The 23951-nt window shown below is 46.5% G+C and overlaps 1 protein-coding gene across 1 annotated transcript in view; it reads left to right on the top strand.

The window, feature by feature from the left end:
* The first annotated feature begins 6507 nt into the window (after positions 1 to 6507).
* The window catches only part of ARHGEF26 (Rho guanine nucleotide exchange factor 26), a 103250-nt gene continuing 85806 nt past the window's right edge, over positions 6508 to 23951 (top strand). Inside the window, exons 1-3 of the mRNA XM_081300599.1 lie at positions 6508 to 8609; positions 9830 to 9869; positions 13121 to 13266. Coding sequence (XP_081156725.1) covers positions 7581 to 8609; positions 9830 to 9869; positions 13121 to 13266 — 1215 coding nt within the window. The 5' untranslated portion in view covers positions 6508 to 7580. The remainder of the gene's footprint in view (positions 8610 to 9829; positions 9870 to 13120; positions 13267 to 23951) is intronic.

Here is a 23951-nt window from a genome sequence, read left to right as displayed (position 1 = left end):
AGTATATCCAACGCAATCATTCATCCTTATTTAATCTGCCAATTCTACTCCAAAATGGGTTAAATTAAACAGTCTTCCTAATTTGCATATTTTTGCACTAAAACAAAGATCTAGTCCTCCCTCCCATGGTGGTGGCCCATACCCAGCACGACATCCCACCAATTTCAACACCGGGCATTTGGAGTAGCCTTGGGCCACTGCAGGAAGATTTCAAAGTGGTTGCTAGGTGGCACTTCTGCACTCTGGAAAGCATTTTCCACATTCTATTAGCACGGCTGTGTGAGAGGAGCTTGGTACTGAGCCCAAATGTATGTGATTACGAGCATTTTACTCTGTTTCTTTTCTTTCAATTTAAAGATCTATGGCAAAAGCATAAATAACAAGTCTAAAGCACTTGGTCTTTTGAGCCAAATGCCAGAATGTCTAGGGAAACACAGAACCAAGTCATCACGGGGCTTAATTTATTTCAGGTATTTTTCCCTGCTGGAGTTTTGAGATAGGCAAGACTGGATTTCTTCCAAACAAATCTGGGCAGGAGACAACTTGAAAGTGCCGGCCGGTCTTGAGTGTCCCCACATGACTCCTGATACAATTCTACCTGGAAAATGGAGTGCACACAAGTTTTTCATCTTGAGTTCTTTTGCAAATACCAAATTCCTCCCATGAACGGAACAGTGTGGCCTCTTAAGAGATTGTTTTATACAAATTACTTATCAAAGTTCACAGAATAGGAGGTATGATTCTAATGCTGTTTGGTTAATCCAGAGAAAGAGCTGGATCCAAGAAAGGACAGAAGAGGGGAACAGGCACTGGAAAATAACCACCAAAGAAGAGTGACAGCCATGGCAGCAGTGTCCCCAAAGGACCAGAGCTCTGCTTAGCGCCTGTTCACGTGTGTGCCTGTCATTACATCGTACTGAAAGCCAGCTTCACGGGAAACACAGCTTGGTGCCCCTGAAGGTTCAGTAGGTCAGGCTCAAATCATTCTCACTTTGGTTGCTGGTGAACAGATTGCATGTTTCCTGCAAGGGCTGGGAACAGGACCCCTACACCCAAATCCAGCGTTCCTGTGACTTCCCTTAGGTACAGCCCCAAGGAGTGCTATGGGCCACTTGAAGGAGTCCTAACCTTTACTCATTATGGTCTTTTTTCTTTACCCTGGAGTTAGAAATAACAGAAGTTTGTGTTAATTATTTGCTGCTCAAGTCAAGGGAAAAGTTAATTGGAAAATATTTGGCAGTTACTTAGCCTGGTCCCGCCATTGCTGTGTCCTGCTTTCTCCTTCTGTATTCCGCTTTCCTCCGCCCACTGGACCAGCCACATCCAAATTATTATAATCTGTGCCAGTGCTCCCCAAACTGTGCGGGTAGGAGGAACAGCTTCATTTTGTGGTTAAAGAAACTACAGTCATGGGGATTAAATGACTTGTCTTCATTCCCACAGTAGGAAAGTAGCAAGCACACAGCTTCCTGACCTCCAGTTTAGTGTCCTTGATCTTGAAATGAAAGCCACTTATTTCTAACCTCTCCTCCAGCTACTGCTCCATTTCCCTCCTCCCTTTTATTGTCACAATTCCCATACTTGAAGCTAAGGCCTGGCCTGTTTTCTAACTGCTTTCTCCACAAGCCCTGCAGGCAGGACTCCAAGCCCACCAAGGCATTAGATGCACGCAGCCTTGTTGGGATTAGACACCGTCCATGTTGGTCTTTCCTGGCACACCATGGCAAGGGTCAAATGTATTTCTCCACCAGTGCATTTAAAACCAACCCAGGCCTGGCACCAAGAAAGAGCTGAACCCATTTAAGGTGGCTATAAGAACACTACTCTCCCCCTGCAGAAATTCTTCCCTCCTTGGTCTCTGGGGTTCTCTTCCTTCGATGCCCCCTCTTGCTTCTCCTATTGACAGATATGGGCATTACACAGAATGTCCTACTTTGCGTTATGTAAAACTCAAGCTGGGACATTCTGTATAACAGGTTTAAAAGCAGCTTTGGACCATTTAACAACATAGGTTGAATTTGTAAATGAATAATGTTATATCTAGAGCCTAATTTTTGGTGGTTGTGTTGCATAACATTTCTATTAACTAGTCCCCTTCCATAGATACCTAATTGGTTTCTAGGTTTTTCCCACTATAGAAATGGTTTGATGAACATCCTTGAACATACTGTTTTGCACACATGGATTATTGCCACAGAATTAGATCTTACAATTACTAGTTTTGGTTAAGTATCAGTTTGCTCTCTAGAAAGTTGTAGCATTTATATTCTTACTGTGAATAATTCAGAGTTCTCTTTTGCTTGCACTTTATTAAAAATGGATATTGCCTTAAAAAAAACTGCCAGTCTACTTAATGAAAAACTATCATCTCATTACCTTTTTTTTTTTGGTACCCTGGTACTGGGGATTGAACTCAGGGGCACTTAACCACTGAGCCACATCCTCAGCCCTTTTTATATTTTATTTTGAGACAGGTCTCACTAAGTTGCTTAGAGTCTTGCTAAGTGGCTAAGGCTGGCCTCGAACTTATGATCGTCCTGCCTCAGACTCCCAAGTCACTGGAATTACAGGCAAGTGCCACAACGCCTGGCTCATCTGGTTACTTTTTGATTTTGCTAATTGTTGAGGATGAGGATATTTTGATGAGTGGGGAGTTGTGTCCCCTCAAAACAATTTTCCACATTTCATTATTATCTTTACCTTATTGATTTGAACATACATATTTATGTTGAAATACCTATTAATTATTTTCTGTCATTTTAATATCTATATAAACTTTTTCTCTAATTTCTCTTTAAGAAATGACCCTCAAATTTGTGTGCTTTTGTACATTCTTGCATAATGGTTATATTTTAAAATTGTCAAATCTGTCAATCTTGTTTTTTAAAATTTCTGATGCTGGTGCCATCAGATTCATTTTCTAAAGAATAGCAAAGTTGAAAAACCTTTGGGGAGTGCCAGATGTTATCCAGGCAGAATCCAGATACTTTTGTCTGTGTCCTACAACACAATGTCGTGTCACCATGTTCAGCAAAAGTGACATCCCACAGCCCCTTGATGCCAACTTGTTTTAGCAAGCTGCTTCTCATGTGTCTCAGTGTCCGGGCTCTGAGTGTCATATCTGAAAAGCAAGTTAGGATTCTGAGTCAACCACTTCCAATAGTGTGAGAGGAGCTTTTCAGGTGCTGGCTTCTTCATATTTTAGTGGGATCAGGACTAGTGTGAGATCAAACCGTGGGTAGTGGTTAGGTGGGCTAAACCCACAGCTGGAGTCAGTAAGTTCCTCAGTAACTAACCTCCCCACGGTTTTGCTCATATTGGGACCTAGCTCTGGAATGCCCTTCTCTTCTTTTCCACCTTGAAATATTTGGGCTCAGCTCTATCCCCATCACAAAGGCTCCCACAGAACTGGCAGCTTAACCATGTGTGTTACTCAAGTTGAGTGTCTTAGGTCATTATTTTAATACTCCAGAAATGTTTAATGAGCCAAGTTATAAGCTTTAGGGAGGCCTGGCCCATTGCTTCACATTTAAATATACTAAGTATTTGTAAAAGGTACAAAAATAAAAGAATCAAAAGATGAATGAGACATAACAGTACTGGTAATAAGACTAACAAATTGCACTTAAGTTAGCCTGATTATTATGCTAAAGACATATAATTGGTTCTGTAAATGTAAGCAATATATCATGCATTATGCCATTTGATATTCCAGCAGTTAAATATTACCATAAGTACACACCAGTATGTTCCTAATAATTCAATACACTTGATTTTTCCGATTTTAAGGAGTATCTAGTCCCACCTTTTAACATCTCTGTATCTTATGACCAAATAGCCATTGGCCAGGTAACAGTGCCCATAAATCTGGCATTGCATCTGTATTTGTGAACGTGGTGATGACTCTTGCATTGTAAACATTTCTATTGAATTCTATGCAATTTAATCCTACATACATCAAAGGCATATGCCAAAAAATGCCAGTGAAAACACGAGAAATTTCGACATGAGTCACATCAGGTGAAAGAACTCTAAAGCGATGAGAGGCTGAGATAGCCGGCTAATGTGCCTGCAGGACTAATGGTTAAGGCATGGAGCTGCAATTTTTAAAAAAATATTTATTTATGTTTTTAGTTGTAGTTGGATACAATACCTTTATCTTATTTATTTTTATGTGGTGCTAGGGATCGAACCCAGGGTTTCACAGGTATTAGGCGAGTGCTCTACTGCTTAGCTACAATCCCAGCCCGGAGCTGCAATTTTTTAGGAACCTCCTCCTGGTCATGGATAGAAAGACTTTGTGGCTTTTGGAAATGCATGATTTAATTGAATAAGAAAACTACATTTTAATCAATTAGGAAAGTGATGGCATCAGTTTTGTGGAATAATTGTCAAAAACTGGAAGAAAATCCCAGAGACAAGCCTGAAATAACCTTTTAAGAAATGCTGTACTATTGACAATATTGTGTGAACATGCATATATACACATTTAATTTTCCTTGATAACTTTCAAGGATCAAAGCATGAAAGGTTCAAAAATTAGTAAATGCAAACTCTCTTTTCTGCAGGTTTCCTAGTCACCCAGTTGCCCACAGCTGCCAGTGTGTCTATCTCCCTGCTCTCTCTAATGCTCTACATGGGAAGGGATTCTAAAGGAATAGGCTTGATGTACAGAACTACAATCAGTTTATCTTGCTTGTCTTTTCCTTTTCTATATATGCATGCTACTAAAATATCTATGTCTATGTGTGTGTAGAAGTACTCTTTCAGTAAATATGAAGATCCTATATGACACCATATAGAGACATAGTTTAATTAGCAGGTCTTTCCCTTCTTTGTGGGACATACCAATGAAAATGTCTGAGGTTTGAGAACCTCTGACAAACTGAATGGAGGTTAAGATAGGCCTTGGGTTGAGTTTCCAAATGTCCCTTAGTGGGGGCACAGAACTTGAATTCTAATACTGTTGCTGTTTCGCTGGGCATTGTGTTGCTGCTCAGGAAGGAGGTAGGCAGACCCTGTGATTTCTTCACAACATCAGGGACACTTGTTTATAGAACCAACATAATCTGAATAGCAGTCGGTTTCTCACATCACCATTTTAAGCATGTAACCCAAGCTGAAAAATGCATTTGCATTAAACACTCCATTTGTCATTAGTTAAGCACTTTTTTAAAATAAACTTACTATATTTTTTCCAACGTAAAACTAATACAATTTGGTTTAGAAAATCCTCTATTTAAAAAAGAGTCCATCATCATATCCAAAGTACATGTATGAAGACACAAATTGGTGTGAACATACTTTATATACAACCAGAGATATGAAAAATTGTGCTGTATATGTGTAATAAGAATCATAATACATTCCACTGTCATTTTTTCTTAAAAAATCAACTAAAAATTAAAAAATAAAAATAAAAAAGTGTCCATGTATGAATATCTAACCAGCCACATTTCTTTCAAGAAAAATATTTGGTGAATTTCTTTAAAAATTTTTTCTCCTAAATGTCTTTTTGCCATTTCTTCTAGTTAAAAAAAAAAAAAAGTCTCAGATCAAAGTAATATGTGTTCATTGTGCAGTTTTTGGTAAGTATGGAGAAGTAGGGATTGCCTGCTAACATTTTTGGGCAGAAACAAGCAGCATAACTGAAACTCCATCAGGCTGAATGGGTGATGCTGGGAGAGAACTTGGACACAGGCCCATGAGCCTTGTTAACAGAACTGATTATACAGATCTGAGGTTTACAGCCACTTGTCTTCTCAAGTTTGCCTTGTTGTCCTCACACAGCAGGCCTTTGGCCAGGACACCACCAACTCTCTATTAATTCGGCAACCAAGCACTGTGGGTGGGTGTCCTCAATTCATTCCTCTTATTCATTCATTCACGTATTCAACAAACCTTCATGAAGCATAGACTGTGTGCCTGTAATACGCAGGGGGCAATAAATGCCACCCTTGCCCTCTCTGTGGATTATAGTGATAAGACAATCATAATCACATAAGTAAATGGATAAATTTCTCTAAATCTGGAAAAGGAAGAAAACAGGTGGTTGGGAAGGCAGTGGGGCAGCAGTGTCACCCAGGATCAGGAAGGCCTGCCTTTGCCATGGAGTGCCGTATCACAAGGACAAGAGGAAACAAAAGTGAAGGAGCTGAGGCTGTCAAATTTTAAGTGAATGTGGCCAAAGAAGGAAGAGAAAGAGAGCAGGGCAGGCTAGGCTGGAGGTGTAGGCTCCTGCAGGGCCTCTGAACCTATGGTAAGGATTTCAAATTTTATTCTATGTATAATTATTTTATTCTATCTGTGGATTTTGAATTTTATACTGTGTACAGACAGTTGGAAACCAACACTTCTTTGTATTTTAAATTACTTTTAATTTTCCTCGATAACTTTCAAGGATAAAAGCATGAAAGATGCAAAAAGTAGTAAATGCAAACTCTCTCTTCTTCAGGTTTCTTCGCCACCCAGTTACCCTGCCCACAGCTGCCAGTGTGTGTCCCTCCAGAACTACTCTGGGTGCGAACAAGCAAATCAGTCTATGGTCCAAGGAATTTAAAGCAGGGAGCTAAAGAATCAGATTTGTGTTCTATGTCCATCCGAATGCCAAGAGGGGCAGGGCTCTCCCAGAGCTCCGATTTTCAAGATTTTCAAGCTGAGACTCTCATTTCACAAATCCTATTAAGCGGTCAGTTCAAGATTCCTCCGTGGAGACCCTCTGGGAGCGACGCAGGGCTCGGTGAACTGCACCGCGACAGGGCCCCCGCGGGTCCTCATTCTGTGCTCCCTGTCACGACCCGCCCTCCTGCAGGTTGCCTGCCGCTGCCGGCGCCGCTTCTGGCCACCTGCTAGTCGTCCCCAGCCACCGGCTGCACCGCGCTCAGGTGCGCACATTGGCTACCCACAGGAGGGCGGACGCAGCGCGCGCGGGCCGGAAGACTCAGGCGGAGCCGGGTGGACTCAGAGTGAGCGAGGCGGCGCGGCGCGGGGCGGTCCCGGGGAGGGGCCAAACTCGGGGGCGGGGCCTGCGCCGCGGCGGCAGTGAAGCGCTGGCTGCGGCCGCTGCAGCGCTCGGTCCCTGACTCGGGCCACCCACCAGGCGGTGGTCGCCGCTCGGCCCCGGTCCCGCAAGTGCCCGAAGGCAAGTCCGGGCCGCTTGGACGCTGGGAACCCTCGGCGGGAGCGGACGGCCGGATGGCGGCGGAGGGGAGCGTCCCGCGGAGAGTTTCTCGAGAAGGCTGAACTCATCCCGAGTTGCTCGTGCCTTGGCTCGATCCCGGCGATTGGTGGAGGCGCGTTCCGTGCGGGTGGTCCTTGGGCGCGGGAGGGACGCGGAGGCGACGGGATCCCTCCGCCTGGGCGGCAGCCGGATTTTCCCGGGGGCGCGCGGTGGCGGGCGCCGCTTTCGCCCGGGAAAGGGCGGTGGGTGCTGCGTCCGCAACTCCGCGGGGTCCCCGCGCGCCGGGACTGGCCCGCCAGCGGGACCTGCCGGCCGCCTGGAGGAAAAACTCCGCAGCTTGTGTCTTCTTGGGCCGGCCCAGCCGGGGGTCGGCCCCCAGGGCTGACCGCGAGGCCCCGCCATGGACGGCGAGAGCGAGGTGGAGCTTTCCAGCAACGGCTTGACCCCTTTGTGGCGGAGGCGCTCGACCCCTCCGCCCCAGCTGCTGGCCCGCAGCAAGCCGAGGCCCCAGTCCTACCAGAGCCCCAGCGGGCTTCTGATCACCGACTTCCCGCTGGAGGAACGCATGGCGCCCTCCGTCCCGGCCGGCGGGACGGCGCCCCGGAGCCCGCTGCAGCCGCGCACCCACGGGAAGGCGCGGACGGTCTCCTCGGAGCTCAGAGCCGCCTCTCCTCGACTCCGCCGACCAGAGTCTCCCCAGGTCCCCAAATCCGCGGCGGGCGGCTACCCGAAACCCGCAGCAAATGGCGTGGCTGCCTCTCCCGCGCCACAGCCGCGCACGTCTAGCGCCCCCGGCCCCGGCCCCGGCCCCGAGCGGAGCTCCGCAGGCTGGAGCGCCCGCGTAGTGCCCTCGCCCACTTCCAATGGCCATGTGCCCAAGCACAACTCTCCTGGCTCCGGCTCGCAGTCCAGTCCGCCAGTTAAGGACCCCGACCGGGGGCCCTCGAAACTCTCTCCTGCGCCCCAGAAAAGGTCCTCAGAACAAAAACTCCCTCTCCAAAGGCTGCCCTCCCAGGAGAACGAGCTCCCCGAGAACCCCTCGGTGATCTTGAGCACAAACAGCCCCGCTGCCCTCAAAGTGGGTAAGCAGCAGATCATCCCCAAAAGCTTGGCCTCGGAAATTAAACTAAGTAAATCCAACAGTCAGAACGTGGAGCCGCACAAGAGGCTGCTCAAGGTGCGCAGCATGGTGGAGGGCCTCGGAGCGCCCCTGAGCCACGCGGGGGAGGTGAGCGAGGTGGAGAACGACGTGGACAGCCCGGGCTCTCTGCGGAGGGGCCTGCGGTCCACCTCCTATCGCAGGGCCGTGGTCAGTGGCTTTGACTTTGACAGCCCTACCAACTCAAAGAAGAAAAACAGAATGTCCCAGCCTGTTTTGAAAGCAGTGATGGAAGACAGGGAGAAGTTTTCCAGCCTGGGAAGGATCAAGGTAAGAGCAGCAGAGCGTCTCTGTAAAAGTGAAGGTGTCTGTGGGAGGAAACCATAGTGGTCGTGCCTTTTCGGTTCTGTTTCTGCTGTGGTAACCTGTGCACATCTTTGGCTTGCCTTTGTGCTGCTGGCAGGCACAGAATGCAGTTCCATGCAGTTTTGTGGGTAGAAGTGAAGCCCAGTCACTTTTTAAACTCTGGCAAAAATTGGGGGAAGGAAAAAAATTACTGCTAATTAAAATATTGACCCAAAAGTTCTGAGCCCTTTTAATGCCAAAGGGGGTAGGGAGTACTACTTTTGCCTGTGGCCCAGCTATGTGGTATCCCTTTAGAGGTGACAGTCAAGCCCATAATGGGAAATGCTAATTCTCTTTTGAGATAGTTGATTATTTTTCTTCTTTTACTTGTTTTGTGGATGGTGACCATATACTTGACAGCAGTTAAAATGTGAATTTCAAAGTCTATCACTAAAACCATGAAAGACACAGTTTGTTACCTTTTTTGTTGCTCATTTTTGTTATTACTGTCTTTAATTGTGTTTAATTCCTATTTTAAGCTCATGAATCCTTGAATGCATTTAACACATAGGTAGCCCCAAACCTGAGATTTGGGTGTGTGGGATTGCTCCCTGATGTAGGCCTGGGAGTTGCAGTTAGTAACAGGAGGGTCTACTGGGATGTAAAGACATAGGGAAACTAGAGAAGGATATTTTGGAGTGTGTGCTGCCTTCCCAGAAACAAGACCCATCTCAGTAATAGGGTGGAGATTTCTCTTGACAGCCACATTTTTATATAGACTGGGCCCAGTCTATATAAATGTCACATATGTAATCATAAGCAAGCCTGTTTTGTTTTATAGTCCGTGGTCTTACGGAAAAGACATCACATAGCCTTCTCTGGGTTTTGTTGTCCAACTGTGCGGAGTATAGCAGGGTTCTGGTCAACAGTACAATGAATCACCAGTAGTGAAATGAGTTGAGCTGCCGGTTTTTGGAGGAGTCTCCCTCTGTTTTGACGGGGTGTGGGGGACATTATTTATTTCTTCTACTGTTTAAGTGAACTGTAGTTTTCATTTGAGTAAATTGCTCTAGGTGTCTTCTGCTGTGTGTTTTTGGAAATCTAATGATTGCCAACAAGAGAGTACTTTTACTTAAAATAGCTGTATTTTCTATTTGGCTTATTCATACATAGTTTGCTTTTTTTTTTCTTTTCTTTTCTCTTAGAAGAAAATGCTGAAAGGACAAGGAACGTTTGATGGGGAAGGTAAGTAAGCATTTAATTTTCCAGACTTTATAGCTGTTTCAATATGGAATCTCAATTATGAGTTGAAATCCAACTGCAGGAACAAAAACACTCGAGATGAGAAAGATGGCCAGCTTTTTTCCCAGACAGACATACAGGGTCGAGCTCTGGACCAAGCTTTAATTTTTATCTAGTAATAACAGTGGTGAACGAAATTAACGACATTTTTAATAAAGTGATGACTTTTTCAGTTAATGTCTTGCAATTTTTCTCTAATTTGATTCCAGTTCATCTCTCTGAAAAAACAGAAATTAAGATCAAGCTCTGGCTTTTTAGTTAGAAATTCTGAGGTTGGCATTGACATCTGAAGCCATATTTCCTTTGGTCACATTTCCTTTGGCTCAATATTCTTTCCCCCATATTTCCACATTTTATTTTCATTTCTGACTTCCTGTTTCCTTATTAAAGTTTTCATTTGGGAACATCTAACTCTCCTGGCTGTCAAAATGTATTATTAAGAATTTGTAACCCATATAGTTTTTTTTTTTTTTTTAAGGATTTCAGAAACAAAAGCGGCTTGAGCCAGGTGTTCAAATCCTAATCAGATTAGGGTTCTTTCTGTAAATAGGTGGGTCCGGTGTCAGCCAACTGGCAGGGCTTGAGCAGATCAGATCCAGCACGGCCCTCATGGGGCGCAAGGGTCCTGGAGATAGTGAGACCACTTATCTTCTGCCATGCCTTGAATGCTGAGTGTACCCAGCATCTAAAACAGAGAGGAAGGCTCTGCCTGGAAGTTCATGTATACCACCCAGAGTTGTAAGTGGATGAGCTTGGGTGATTACAGAACATTCTCCTTATGTAATTTTTTCTTTTGTATGTGTGTGTGTATGTGTGTGTGAGATACTGGGGATTGAACCCAGGTGCACTCTAGCACTAAGCTACCTACATTTCCAGCCTTCTTTATTTTTTTTATTTTGAGACAGGTCCTCACTATGTTGCCCTGGCTGGCCTGGAACTTGCAATCCTCCTGCCTCAGCCTACCCAGTCACTGGAATTACAGGCATGTGCCACTGTGCCCAGCAGCCTGTATACTTTCTAGAAAGTTGGGTTTGACATTGTAACATTTAAAAAGGACTAATTTATAAAATCTTCTCATCTTACCAGTCCTATTAAGAGAACAATTGCTATGTGGAGAAGAAACCCAGGTATAGTGTATTAGCTAGTAAAAGTTCATTTCTCTGATTTCATAATTGAGGAAACTGGAGACTCAGAGCTTTATCAGCTTGTGCCCTGTGCAACAGCTGGTAGTAGCCAGTACTAGGTAGCCTCTTGTACCACTGCGGATATGAGGTGAGCAGGGCACCTGTCCAACACCTACCCAGGGAGGGGCTTCACATCCTCTGAAATTTGTTATTGATGGTGTGCTCTTTGCCTCAGCTCCACTTTTTGAGGTTTTTAAAATCAGAGGGCAGATGTCATTGTCACCGGCTTTATCCTATTTCCTTTCACAAAGAGCTGTTTCTTGCTACTTCTCATATGCGCACACAAAGAATGCAGGATTCTCAACAGTTAATTAAGGGCGAGTCTGCAGATCAGGAGGTGGTGTGCTCCAGCGTGAGAACCTGTGACACTGGGTTTCTGTCCTCCTGCTTCTGCTCATCAGTTGAGTGACACTGAATGAGAACCTTATCCTCACTGAGCCCCAGTTTCATCCTGTGTGAATTTCATCCTGTAAGATTCCTGTTGTCATGTTGAGTGAGAAGCAATGGGACTCCCATCAACAAGGCTAGGCACAGACCCTCTGAGGGCCAGCCACTAAGTGCTTTCAAGCCTGGGGGAAACCAGTTTTACATACCTGTTTCTCCTGTGCAGAAGAGTGAAACTAAAATCTTGCTTAGACCCCAGCTACTTAAGACAGTGCCTGGGGGCTGTCTGCATTTGGTAGGAGAAGAGGCAGGTGTTTGCTTGACTTGGTAGAAAAGAAAGCCTTTCAAATTCCCTGGGCCCCAAGCCACACTCACAGTCATCCTCACTGAACTTGAATCTCTTCTGGTGTTCCCATCTCCTGGGTCCCAGTTGTGGGACCCGAAGACCTAGGAACATCCTTGATGCTTCCCTTTCTGCCTCATGTCCAGGCTGTCGCCCATCCATTCTCAGCCACACAGCCCAGGTCGCCATTAGCCATGACACCCCTAAAGCATCCTGGCTAGTCTCTGGGGTAGTCAGTGCTTTGCTCTGCAGTCTAAGCAGGCTTTCCTCCCAGCGGCTCCATTGTATTCTGCACAGTGTGAAAGAAACTGGGTCCTTTTGTACTCTGGGTCAAACCCAGCTCTCTGACACTGCTGTAAAGCCCTGCGTGATTTGGACTGTTTGGCTGGTCTCTGTAAACCCTCCTTGCACAGTGTGACTCCTAGGCAAGCCGCTGACCCATCTTATTGACCCCCTTTAGTGCTTTTGAGGTGTTGTTTCCTCTTGCTCCAGAGCCTGGCCTCCCTGCTCCTCAGGCATGCAGACCTACCAAGCAGATTTACTCCAGGGCCTTTGTCCTTGCTGTTCCTCTGGTGAGATGCTCTTTCCCAGCTTTCTTTCTCTCTCTTTTATGCCTTGGATTAAATGTCACCTGTGTGAGGCCTTCCTAAACCACCTTACATAAAATCTGCATATTGTTTTCCCAGCATTTCCTACCCCCCCTTTCATGTTTTATTTTTCTGCATGACAACTACTTCAGAAATCCTCTAGCAGTTACTTGCTTGCACATTGCAGGGCTCTCTCACTTTAATGTCAGTTCCATGAAGATTGAGATTTTTGAAGAAATCTTTGTTCCTTGTTGTAGACCTGCCAGTTGCTGGTGCCTGTGGGCCTTGTCTAAATGCCAGTTGAGTGCGTAGACTCATGAGTGAACAGGACTGTTTTCTTATTAAATCAGCTCACCTGGGTGTCTTGTTTTCCATTTTACCGTCAGACCCCAGTGCTGGGTAGATGACAGTGAGCAGGTGAATGAACGGTGGTGGACCTTGGAGGATGCACGGTTCACGCATCAACCTGACCTGAGTAAAGTGACCTAAGAGACTGTTTTCCATGAGTCGTGGACAGGGATATGGAAACTGGCTTCAGTTGGAATGTCATGTATTTTTCTTCAGTGACAAATCAGCTTTTTTTTTTATCTGTTGTTGATTAGACCAGAGACCAAGTGGTGTGAAATTATGGAGGTTTGTTTAGAACAATAGTAGCGATTGGGGCAGCAGTGACACTTCGGGCTTTTTTTCTTGTAGAAAATGCGGTCCTGTATCAGAACTACAAAGAGAAGGCTCTGGACATTGATTCTGATGAAGAGTTGGAGCCCCGAGAACAGAAGTCGGAGGAGAGGCTTGTGATTCACCATAAGCCACTGAGGTCCACCTGGAGCCAGCTCTCTGCAGTAAGTGTCCATCTGCTGTCCCTTCTGAGAGGGGGAGACCATTGTGGAGATTTGCAGCGGCATGGCCTTTACTCTGCCTGTCCGTGATCCCAGAACTCTAAGAAGGACCTTGCAGATTGGGAAATGTCTCTCGAAACTCCACAGGCGATAGTGAGAATGCGAACTTTGAACAGGAAAATTAGGTCTTGATAAGGCGAGGAGCCTCAGGACTAGGGTTCTGTGGACTCTGGAAACTTCCTACACAGTATCTTTTCTTCCTTGTTTCTGTACAGTGATAACTCAGTGCTTCCTGAGCTTTGTCATAATCATGGCTGTCCTCATGTATATGTGCATCTGCATGTATGCTTGTCTATATTTGTGTACATGTGTGTTGCATAGCTGTATGTATGTATATGAATTACCTATGCAAAATAGGGTACTTATTACAGTTCTTCCTTGGACATCTCATTTGAAATAGACACATCTATATTTTCTTAAGGTTAATTAATGAATGTTCCATCTTTGTTTTTCTCTGCCTTTGGTACTAGAGATTGAACCCAGGGGCACTCGGCTGCTGAGCCACATCCCCAGCCCTTTTTATGTTTTATTTAAAGACAGGGTCTTGCTGAGTTGCTTTAGGGCCTTGCTAAGTTGCTGAGGTTGGCTTTGAACTTGTTATCCTCTGCCTCAGCCTCCTGTGCTGCTGAAGTTACTGGTGTGCACCACCACACCTGGCTGAATGTTTCATCTTGTGTGTTGTGTGTGTATCTGACACTTTTGAGTTGATGAGTAATTTCTCCTTTTTGCATCAAACATCTTTTTGCCTTTTTGCTATAATTTATTTTCCTCCTAGCTTACAGAATGTGGCAATGTGATGCTTAATTCATCTGATGGGTTTGGGCAAAGCATTTGTGGAGATCTAATGCATTTGCAAGTTGATAGTGCTTGGCTGGCTTGGGCCGTGGGAACATGGCATCAGAAACAAGCCTGCTCACCCCCAGAGTCCTCAGGCACTGTCCTGGCAGAGATGATGCTCTCCTGAGCTGCAGTGGTGGTTGCTCACCACCAGGAATCTCATGTACTTAGGGAACCCACCAGTGTAGGAAGAGGACTCATGTCTTACAGCAGTACAGCCAGGACCGTGGCCATGCGTGTATACTAATGGTGGGGACAGCTTTTTGTTCCATCCACCGTCCCTCTTCCAACTGATGTTAGTATCGAAAATTGTAGAAACCAAGTCCTGTCTCCCTCCTACCTCCCAATTTTGTTCTAAGAAGAGTCTTGTTATTTCCAGTGCCCCCAAGGTAGCAGGCATGTGGATGAGTGGTGCTGTGGTGTGGGGTCCTGAGAGCCATGGGGCTGTGGTGGGCAGGCCTTGCATAAATCCAGCAGCTCCTGCCTAGCTCAGCCTAGGTTCATCCTGGAGAGCCATGTTGCTAGGTCTTCGGGCCCAGAAATCTGTACTTTGATGAGTATCTTTTTCCAAGTTTTAAAGAAATGTTGTGTGAACATAGCAAAATGTCTTGGCTCTTTGCTAAGAGTTTGCAGACTTGGCTCTTTGCCAAGAGTTTGCAGTTTCTGTGGTGTTTTTATGATTTATTTATTGAGAGGTGGTAACACCTATCCACAGAATTGGTGTATTAGGTAGCTCAAAGCGGACAGTTGGATGCACTGGTGGCAGGAGTTCATTCATGGGTCTGTGTGGCGCATCTTGTAGAGACCGTGGACAGGGCTGCTCTCTTGCCTTCTCTGGCAGCAGCTGCGTATGTTAGCATCGGCCTTTGAGTGGCAGCTGCACTCTGGGCTGGCCTAGCTGCAGCACTGACAGCGAGGCTGGCATGGGTATGCCTCCTGGAATCTGCTGTGCTTTAGTGAGCACGTGCCATGCAGCTGGACAGAGAAGCCTGTCCTGTGGGCGCGCGTTTTCACTTGGGAAAGCTGATGTGCCTTTTGAGGACAAGGTTGGTGTCAAGGAGCTCTCTCAAGGTAAAGTATAAAATGACAAAGTGGGCCGTCCCATGGGTACACATGTACCTTGGATTCGAGTGTTCCCAATTGGATTCAAGTGTTTGTTGTGTTGTTTGGCACTGCATTTTATCAAAGCAGTGTGATTGGACTTTGTCACCTAACATTGCTGAAGTATCTACCTGCATTTCCTTTGTGTTTTTTACATCTCCTTTCACATAAATTTCACTTCAGTTTGTTATCAGGTATTTGACATATTCAGAAAAGTAATAAATAGAGGTAAAAAGTAATAAGTAGAGGTCATCAATGGCTGCCTCACAGTTTAACCTGTTTTCTTTGGGCTCCGCCGGGGTTTTAGACAAACCAGCTTAGCAGCCCGTGCTCCTCTCTCCTTTCCTCCTCTTTGCCTTCCCAGAGGGAATCACCATACTGGAGTTCTCCTCTGTCCTTCCCATATGGTTTTTCTGTCTACCAAGAAGGTGCAGCCAGCTCTCGGTGTTAGGATGGTAGATATTTTTAATGTCCAAATACAGCTGTCCATTAGTAAGTGTGCAGGTTGCATTTAGGGCCCTAAAGAGAGGCCGCTTGGCAAATGATTAACAACCCCGGCTGTGCCTTACACGCGATCAGCACCTCCACCTTCCTGCCTGAGCTGATCCCTGATCCCTACATGGAGAGGACCTGCAGCATTGAGAGCTGGCCTCAGAAGGCTTCTGCTGTCCATGTATTTCTGCATCACCCTTCTACCTTTCCATGCTTTACTTTTAATATATCAAATTGGTGGGGTTAGGGTTAATCTTTTTTTTTTTTTGTACTGAGGATTGAACACAGGGGTACTTAATCACAGAGCCACATCCCCAGACCTTTTTATATTTTATTTAGAGACAGGGTTTTGCTGAGTTGCTTAGTGCCCTAAGTTGCTGAGGCTGGCTTTGAACTTGAGATCCTCCTGCCTCAGCCTCCCGAGCCACAGGGATTATAGGAATGGGGTATTGTGCCCAGCTAGGGTTAATCTTTTATGTGTTGCTTTAATACAGAACTCTTCTTTGAGTAAGGCCTTGCCCCACAAAGAGTAGGACAAGAGGTTTCTGCACATCTTGACTTCCTGCTTGGTCGGGAGTGGGTGACAGCAAGTGTACATTAGCCATGGTTGATTATTTTCTAAAAAAATCTCGTCTTTATTGCAAACACTTTCTTATCAGTTGACTGTAAGAAGCTTCACCCCTCCAGAGACTCTTGATGTTATGGCTGTTACATAAGGTCCTGAAGCCTTCCTTTTGTCGTGTAACTTAGCTGTTTGTTTATATGTCTCCTTTGGTTTCATTGGACAGTGTCAGGTAGGGCAGGGACCAGCCACACAGGTGACAGACGGTTCCCATTTACAGTGTTGCAACAGGTTTAACTGTCGAGGTCATCTAGGAGGAAGGGAGGAGTAGCTGTGTCAGAGAGGCATTTCATGGGGCCTTAGCAGAGTTCTGGAGTAGATAGGATCGCTATTCTGGAGTGGATAGGATCATGGGGACTCTGTCCTGCTGTGTCTCTGCCAGCAGGCCCTCCAGGTAGAGGTGGGATGTTCTCTTGTGGTCAGGAGAGAAGCCTGGGCTCCCAGATCTTACTGGATGGGGACAGGCTCTCTCTTTGCCACATGATTGCCAAAGCGTATAGATCTAGTCTTGGAAGCCAGGACGTCCTTCCCTGCGGGGACCGCAGCTCTGTGCGCTGTGCTCTGGGCCTCGGGCAACACAGGGGTGTTTGAAATTCCTGGCGTGGTCTTGGCTCCTGGGTTGTGGCTGGGTGATTATGGAAGGGATTTGAGGTTTTGAACTTGAGAAGTCATTTTTTTTTACCTTGGAAGATGATTATCTGGCATTGTGCCTGGACCCAAGGAACCTGCCGCACAGGTGAATCGCCCAGTGACTCACCTAAATCAGCACATGGGGACTAAGCCAGCAGTTCTTGGACCTCTGGGAGAAGCTTGTGGGTTTAAAGAAAAGTCTCGATTGTGTTCGCCAGGGCTGGAACATTGGGCACTGTCCCAGTGCTGCCAGGTGTTCAGCCAGCGGGGACCTGGGTGACGAGTGAGCTTCAGGTTCCCAGAGCCCATCCTCTGAAGGGACCCGGAAGTGTGGGGATCATCCTCTTCACGTGGGAAGATTTTGCCTGGAGAGGTTTCTTTTTGGTTTCCTTGTCCCATCCCCCCCACTGAGAAATGCTGTCCTGAAGCCCGTGTTTGCTGGTTCTCAGTGGCAGTGCCAGGTACAGGCTCACTCAGTTGTGCCCTAACCATGGTTATTTGCCATGGGGCGTGTTTGTGTACTTTCTGTCACCTTGAAATGCCAGGTACCTTTGGAGAGAGTGTCCAGGCTCCAGAGGCCCGGGCAGAGACACGGGCACACTTTCCACACCTAATATAGTCATCCCCTCCCGTCCTGGGGCACTTGCTGACGTGCGGCTTCGTGGGCGATCTTAAATCATCTCGAAGGGTTCTTCAGCTGGCTGTAGATTTTGGACTCCTCCGTCGGGGTGGGGATGTATATTTTCATCAGCGCCCAGGAGCCGAACCTAGCGTGGCTGACGGTGTCGTGTGAGATCTGGAACAAGCCCCCTGGTCTCTTGCATCCTGGACTCAGCTCTCAAGGCACAGAGTTTACCTTTGGGAAAATTTCTGGAACTTGCAGAATGAGAAAGGAAGATTTTGAAACATGGGAATATTATAATTATAATTCCACTCAGCTCAAAATAAAACATACACTTTGGAGTCTTGCAGTTCAATCTGATGGCACTTATTTTAGAAATTATACTCTGTGAAAGGCACAGTTTTTGCTAAAAATCAGAGCTTGACAAATGTAACCAACCTGAATATCAATCCCTTTGCAGAAATGCTGAATGCACTTAGAGGTCATAGAAAACTTTCATTTTTTTTTCCTAAATTTTCACTCTGTCTGAATATTTACTTGTTCATTGTCTTGTTGTTTAAAATAGTTACTTCTGCAGTAATAAAAATTTTCATTTACAGTCTTACAACACAGCAATCTCACAAAGCTATTTTTTTTTCCATTTTAGGTGGTGATTAATGCCTTTTATTATATCCTTTGTGTTTAAAATGTAGAAAATGTTCTCATTTTCCATGTCTGGCCTACTTTTAGACTCGTGGTTTAAGCAATTGGGCTGAACTTTCAGCCCGCACTTTCAGGCTGGACGGTGGGACTTTGGAAATGCTTGGCTTATCCACAGCAATGGAGTCCGTGTGCCTAGACCTGAGGCCCTAACCGAGGTCCTTTCTGGCTGAGAGGTGAAGAAAGAGGACAGCCAGCTCTGGGCCAGGTGCCAGGCTCTGTGTGGTTTTGCCTTTTCAATGTAATTAGATTATGCTATTCTCTTAACATCTTCGAGAATTAACTTTGACTTACGTAACGAAACAGGCTGTGTTCTCCATGTAGAGAAGAATTCAAATAATTCGGATAAGACTGAAGCCTCCTGTCATCCTGCCTACCATCCCGCCCTGCCTCTTCCCTGTAGATAATGCCGTTCTCAGTCTACATCAGTCTCCTCAAAATTCACATATGTGTACTTAAGAAAAAATATAAATTCATGTATTTATATAAGTAACATACAGATCATTTATTATACATAACTTGATTTTTTTTTCCAGTTTTGGGGATTGAACCCAGGGGCGTTCTACCACTGAGCTTATTTACAGCCATTCTAAGATATGTTTTTATTCTAAGATAGGGGCTGACTGAGTTGCCCAGGCTGGCCTTGAACTTGCAATCCTCCTGCTCAGCTTCCTGCATTGCTGGTCTTACAGCCACCACGCCTGGCTCAGCACTTGCTTTTTCGGGTCTTTGTCTGAGCTACAGTGTTATAATTGTGCACTTTCCTGTTTGATGGGTGTATTTAGTCATCTTTCTTTTGTGGGGGTGGTTATATAGGCTTTGAGACTCAAAACATGAACCATGCACCTTTTCTTTAGAAACAGAGCACACACAAATATTTATTCGTTTATTCGTTTAGTTTTAGTCTGAGGTTATTTTTTTTTTTTTACTTCATCTCCAAGTACCAGAATCCCTTTACCATAGCTGTATGTGTTGGGTGCAGTCTTTGATGTTCATACCATCTGGAAAAGTTTTCTTTGGGCTATAGCTCAGTAGTGAGCACCTGCTTCACATGCATGAGGCCTGGGTTCAATCCCCAGCACCAAAAACAAAAGTTTTTTCTTAATCACAGAAGCATTGAATTTTACATATCTGTCTGAAAAACAGAGATCAAGAACGAAACAACTCTGGATGGACTCAGTTTTTAAGGGCAGCGCATGTCAGACTCACGTTACAGATCATCTGAGAGATGGGCTGTGTGTCCGAGTGATTGACGAGTGACTTTGTCACTCTTCAAGTCTTCATCCTGGGCCTGCTGCCCAAAGCCCTGTGCTGGGCACTGGAGACCGCAGGACTGGCTCACCTTGCTGTCTGGAATGGTGACTCAGACATCACCTGTCACCAGCAGAGGCAGAGCTACGGCTGCAGGAGCCCTGGGAGGGACATGCAGGTGCTGCCGTAAGGTCCCGTGGGGAGGAGCACCTGTCTGGGAAAGGTGCTGTCAGTGTCAAAAGAAGGATGTCATCGGCCACCTGAGGTGTCCAGATGGAGAACTTCTAGGCTGAGATGCCGTGTGCACCAGCCCTCAGCGGGGACAGTGGGTGGGAGGAGCTGGAGTAAGGTGGCTCCCACAGCTGGATGCCCGTGGGAGCTCCCCTGTTCCTCTCATTTCTGGACAGTGGATGGTCCAGGCTCCGTCTTCCACTAGGTTCTGTGATCTGTACCTGCCATCTCCTCAGCCTGTGGCTTTCAATACATGCCCATGACTCCCCCAACCTCTTACTGTGAAATCAAATTGAACTGTGGACTCCAGTCTACCTAGATTTACCTCTTGGGCAGGGGGACAGGATGCAGTGGAAACCAAAAGCAGCCCAGTCGGCAGAGAACAGCGTGTTCAGATACCCACAGAGCAGGCCTGGGTGCTTCAGGAGCTCCCAGTAGCCAAGAAGGGCCCCAAAACACGGAGCCTTGGATCGTGGCTTCCATCTGTCGGGTGTGTTCGCCCTCTTGACCTTGAAGTGGCCTCTCCCTGTGTCTCCTCCCTTTGTCCAGGGATGGTACTGATTCTCAGGGCCTCCTGTTCACTCGGCTGGCCTCATAATGGTGGGAGAGCATCAGTGGCATGAAAATTGCTAAGGAACCTTTAAATATGGAATTAGTCTTTAAAAATTTGTTACTTGAATTTTGGGGTTTTATTTAGAAGAATTATAGCCTGCTGATGTTCTAGGTGATGAGTCTGTACTGCTTTTAGATTATTAGGATATTTGCTCCCTGTATTTCTGTTATTTGAGACAGTAAGTAGTGTGAGGTAAGTGGACGGTGGCAAGTGTTAGTGCCAGGAACAAACTTGCAGCTTCACCCCCTTAATGCTGGCGATTCCCTGTCCTCCGCCCGGCTGTGGCAATAGCCCTGGAGCCACTCTTACTCTGTGTGGCAGGGGACCTTTCTTCTGGTAGTGGTGGCCAAAGGAGCAGGTTTCTGTCTGCACAGCAGAGCAACAGGGAGCCCTTCTGTCCGCAGGGTCCAGAGTCTCTGTGTGAGCGGGCAGGCAGGGACTGGCCTGCAGGAGGGCGGTAGCTGGGGGACCTGCCAGAGTCATCAAGGATCGATTGGTTTGCTGGCAGTTAAATGATTGACCCGTCTTTGCAGAGGACTCATCGCATGCTGGGGATCCTACCTACATACAGTTTTTTCAGCCTCAGGATAGTGTGCGAGGGCAGGTACTCGTCTCTGCTTTGTATCAAGGCAGCTGAGACGCTGAGGTGTTATGCCTGACCGCTGTCTTGCTTGTCCTCCTGTCTTAGGGTCCTGAGATGACCTGGAGAAGAGCCCTTGAAGGTTCCTCAGAGAGTGAACACGTGTGCTGAGATCTCAGGAGGGCAGGCACTGTTGCCCTCAGTGACTCTCTGCCTTCTCGTGAATTGACTTCTTTCCCTTTTCTGTGTGTCTGCTCTTCCTTTCGAGAGCTCTTATGCACTAGTTTGACTTTCTACCACTTAGACTTGAGGTCAACAAACAGGGCCCTCCCTGTCTCTTGAACTGTCCTCTTGAATTGTCCATATTAAATGACCCGCTTTCCTCATGAGAGAGAGGATTATTGGCTCAGCCACTTCCCCACTTAGGAGGTCACTAAAAATGTGTTGTCCTTGGGCCAGGTACTGCTCTGTTCTGGCCGGCTTGGGCCTCCATGATGCACTGTGGTGTGGCACATGGTAGCTGTGGGCAGGTTCTTTTGCATAAGCTGTGAACAAGCAGCTTTTGTTGCAGAGGTCTGTGGGACTGTGCTAAGTGACCAGGACTGGTGTGCGTTTGCACATCAAGACATGGGTGTTGCAACCTGGTCTACATCAGTGGCTTAGAATGAGGAATACATTTTATCTCGTGTCCCCCGTATGTGGGTCCTAATGTGTATGTGGGTGCATGCTTGTGTGTGTGTGTGTCTTCAACAAAAGCTTGGCCAACTGAAATTACTGTCGATACTTGGAATGCATCATGGTATTTTGTGTTCTAGGCTTTCTGTTTTGCTACTTTTGAAGAAATAAGAGTCGGGGATCCGTGGGCGACTTCTGGCTAGTGACTCAATGGTTATAACTTGTAGTTTACAGAGTGCTAGTATCTGACTTTCAACCTCACTTGTATTCTGCTGCCTTGCAGTGGATGGGCAGGTAACACAAGCCTGAAACCCGCTGAATGCCAGGAACTTAGAAGGTGGTCCAGAAGACAACAGGGGTGAAGTGCCTACGGAGGGTTTTGGAAGACTGTGGGGCAGAGTGACAGAGGGATCGGGGCAGAGCTCCGAGAGAGCAGGGAAGGTCGGGAGCTGTTGGCCAGGAGCGTGCAGCAAAGCAGATGGGCCAGACAGGCAGAAGATAAGCCGGGAACCAAAGCACAGTACATCCTAAGAGGAGCAGACAGGACGGTTCTGAGTTGCTGTCCAGGGCTGCAGACAGTGAGGTGATTCCTGTCCAGTGAAACCTCCATGCCTTATGCAGCTAATGGAAAGCCTTGGTTCCTTCTCCCTTGTTTTTCTGAAACAAGGTTTAGTTCAGGTTGGTTTTTACTGCAAACCTGGGAAAGTGACTTCACTGGCAATGCTGTTCTCCATCACTCCTTGTTTTGGATTCTGTCATTTCTGTGCATCTGCTGCTTTGTGAAAGTAACAGACAAAACCAGACGGGGGCCAGAGCGTCCTGCGGTCCCATCCCACCTTTGCCCACAGGTGCTGTCTGCCAGAGCAGGACCTCAGCCCGGCCCCCTCCCAGCCCCTGTTGACTCAGGCCTGAGCGTGTGTCCAGGCGTCTCCTGGGCTCCGTCCCTCTCCTGGGCTCCGTCCCCACTCTGCTCTGCTGCCTGTCACCCGTCATTCTCAGCACTGCCTCTGAAGCCCTTGCCTGCTCTGGACCTGTCTCAGAATCTCTCTCTTGTCACCTCCCTTTGCCTTTGCTGTGTTCCTTCTGTCTGTGGCGGTCACCTCGCTGTTCCCAGCTTTCCCCTGGGTGACAGCAAAGAAGCACGGATGCTGCTGGCGTCCTCACCCGGCTCCACTCTGTGCCCTCTTTATCTAATTGTTTTTAAGAGAGGATGTAGAAACACTTTAGTTTTTGTCATTTAAATGACCCTTTTATTTCAAAGCCAAGACATATTTATTATAGGAAAATCAGAAACTACCAGTAGAGAAAAAGAAGAAAATTAAAATGAGTTGAAATCCCTACTTTGATCCAATCACTATTGACAATTGGGTAAATGACCTTTTAGATTTGTTTTGTTTTTCCAAAATAGAGATTGTCTATTTTGTCTATTTGTTCCTTCCTTCCTTCCTTCCTTCCTTCCTTCTTTCTCTCTCTCTTTCTTTCTCTCTTTCTTTTTTTAATAAAGATTGCCTTTTTTTTTTTTTTTTAAGCAAAAATTTAGTAGTTGAGGGACAGTTTTATTGCCTGGTTTTCCTATGGAGTGTCTTCACCTGAAGTTCTGTCTGTTCTCCGCACAGTGTTGTGGATGACTTCCAGTGTTGCTGAACTTCCTTCCACACCTTTCTAAAGCGCACATACCATTTCATCATATAAGTGGGCGCTTGGTTCTTTTAATGATTTCACTGATGTTACTCAGAAGCTTGTTTATTTTTTGAAGTTCCTTAGAAGAGCTGATAGAGTTCTTTAAGTAATGGTGGTGATGCAGATACCCACTCATCAGCAGGGGAACCTGACAGCAGGCAGGCTGGCAGTGCTGGCCTCTGCCTGTTCCCAGTCTCTAGGCTGTAGCTGCCCTCAGGCTGGCCTGCACCTCTGTGGTTTATTAAATACTACTCTTTTACCACGTAACCTCATGGACTTGCCTCCTGCCCACAGCCATTCGCTGTCACCCTGTTTGCTTTGTGGCATTGGCTTTGCACGTGTGAACCTCGATTCCCTAGCTGACTGCTGTGGGTCTGCGAGAGCCGCCTCTTGTGCTCATTTGGAGATGGAGAATGAATAAACCCAGGCTCAAGTTCAGTAGCCCATGGAAGTCAGAGAGATGAATTCATTTAGTAGGAGACATTTGAGGACCAACCTGAAAGTTAGATCCCCCCGGGGCCCTGCTGCCAGCAGAGTGTTCCCCCTGCTGCGGGAACCAGGAGTGCACTGAGACACGGATTTGGGGGTGTGCCTC

This window comes from Spermophilus citellus (genome assembly GCF_964194105.1).
Source record: "Spermophilus citellus genome assembly, chromosome: 7".
In the NCBI taxonomy this organism is placed as follows: domain Eukaryota; kingdom Metazoa; phylum Chordata; class Mammalia; order Rodentia; family Sciuridae; genus Spermophilus; species Spermophilus citellus.
Note: the sequence above shows the minus strand (reverse complement) of the source record. Positions and strands in the feature narration are given on the sequence as shown.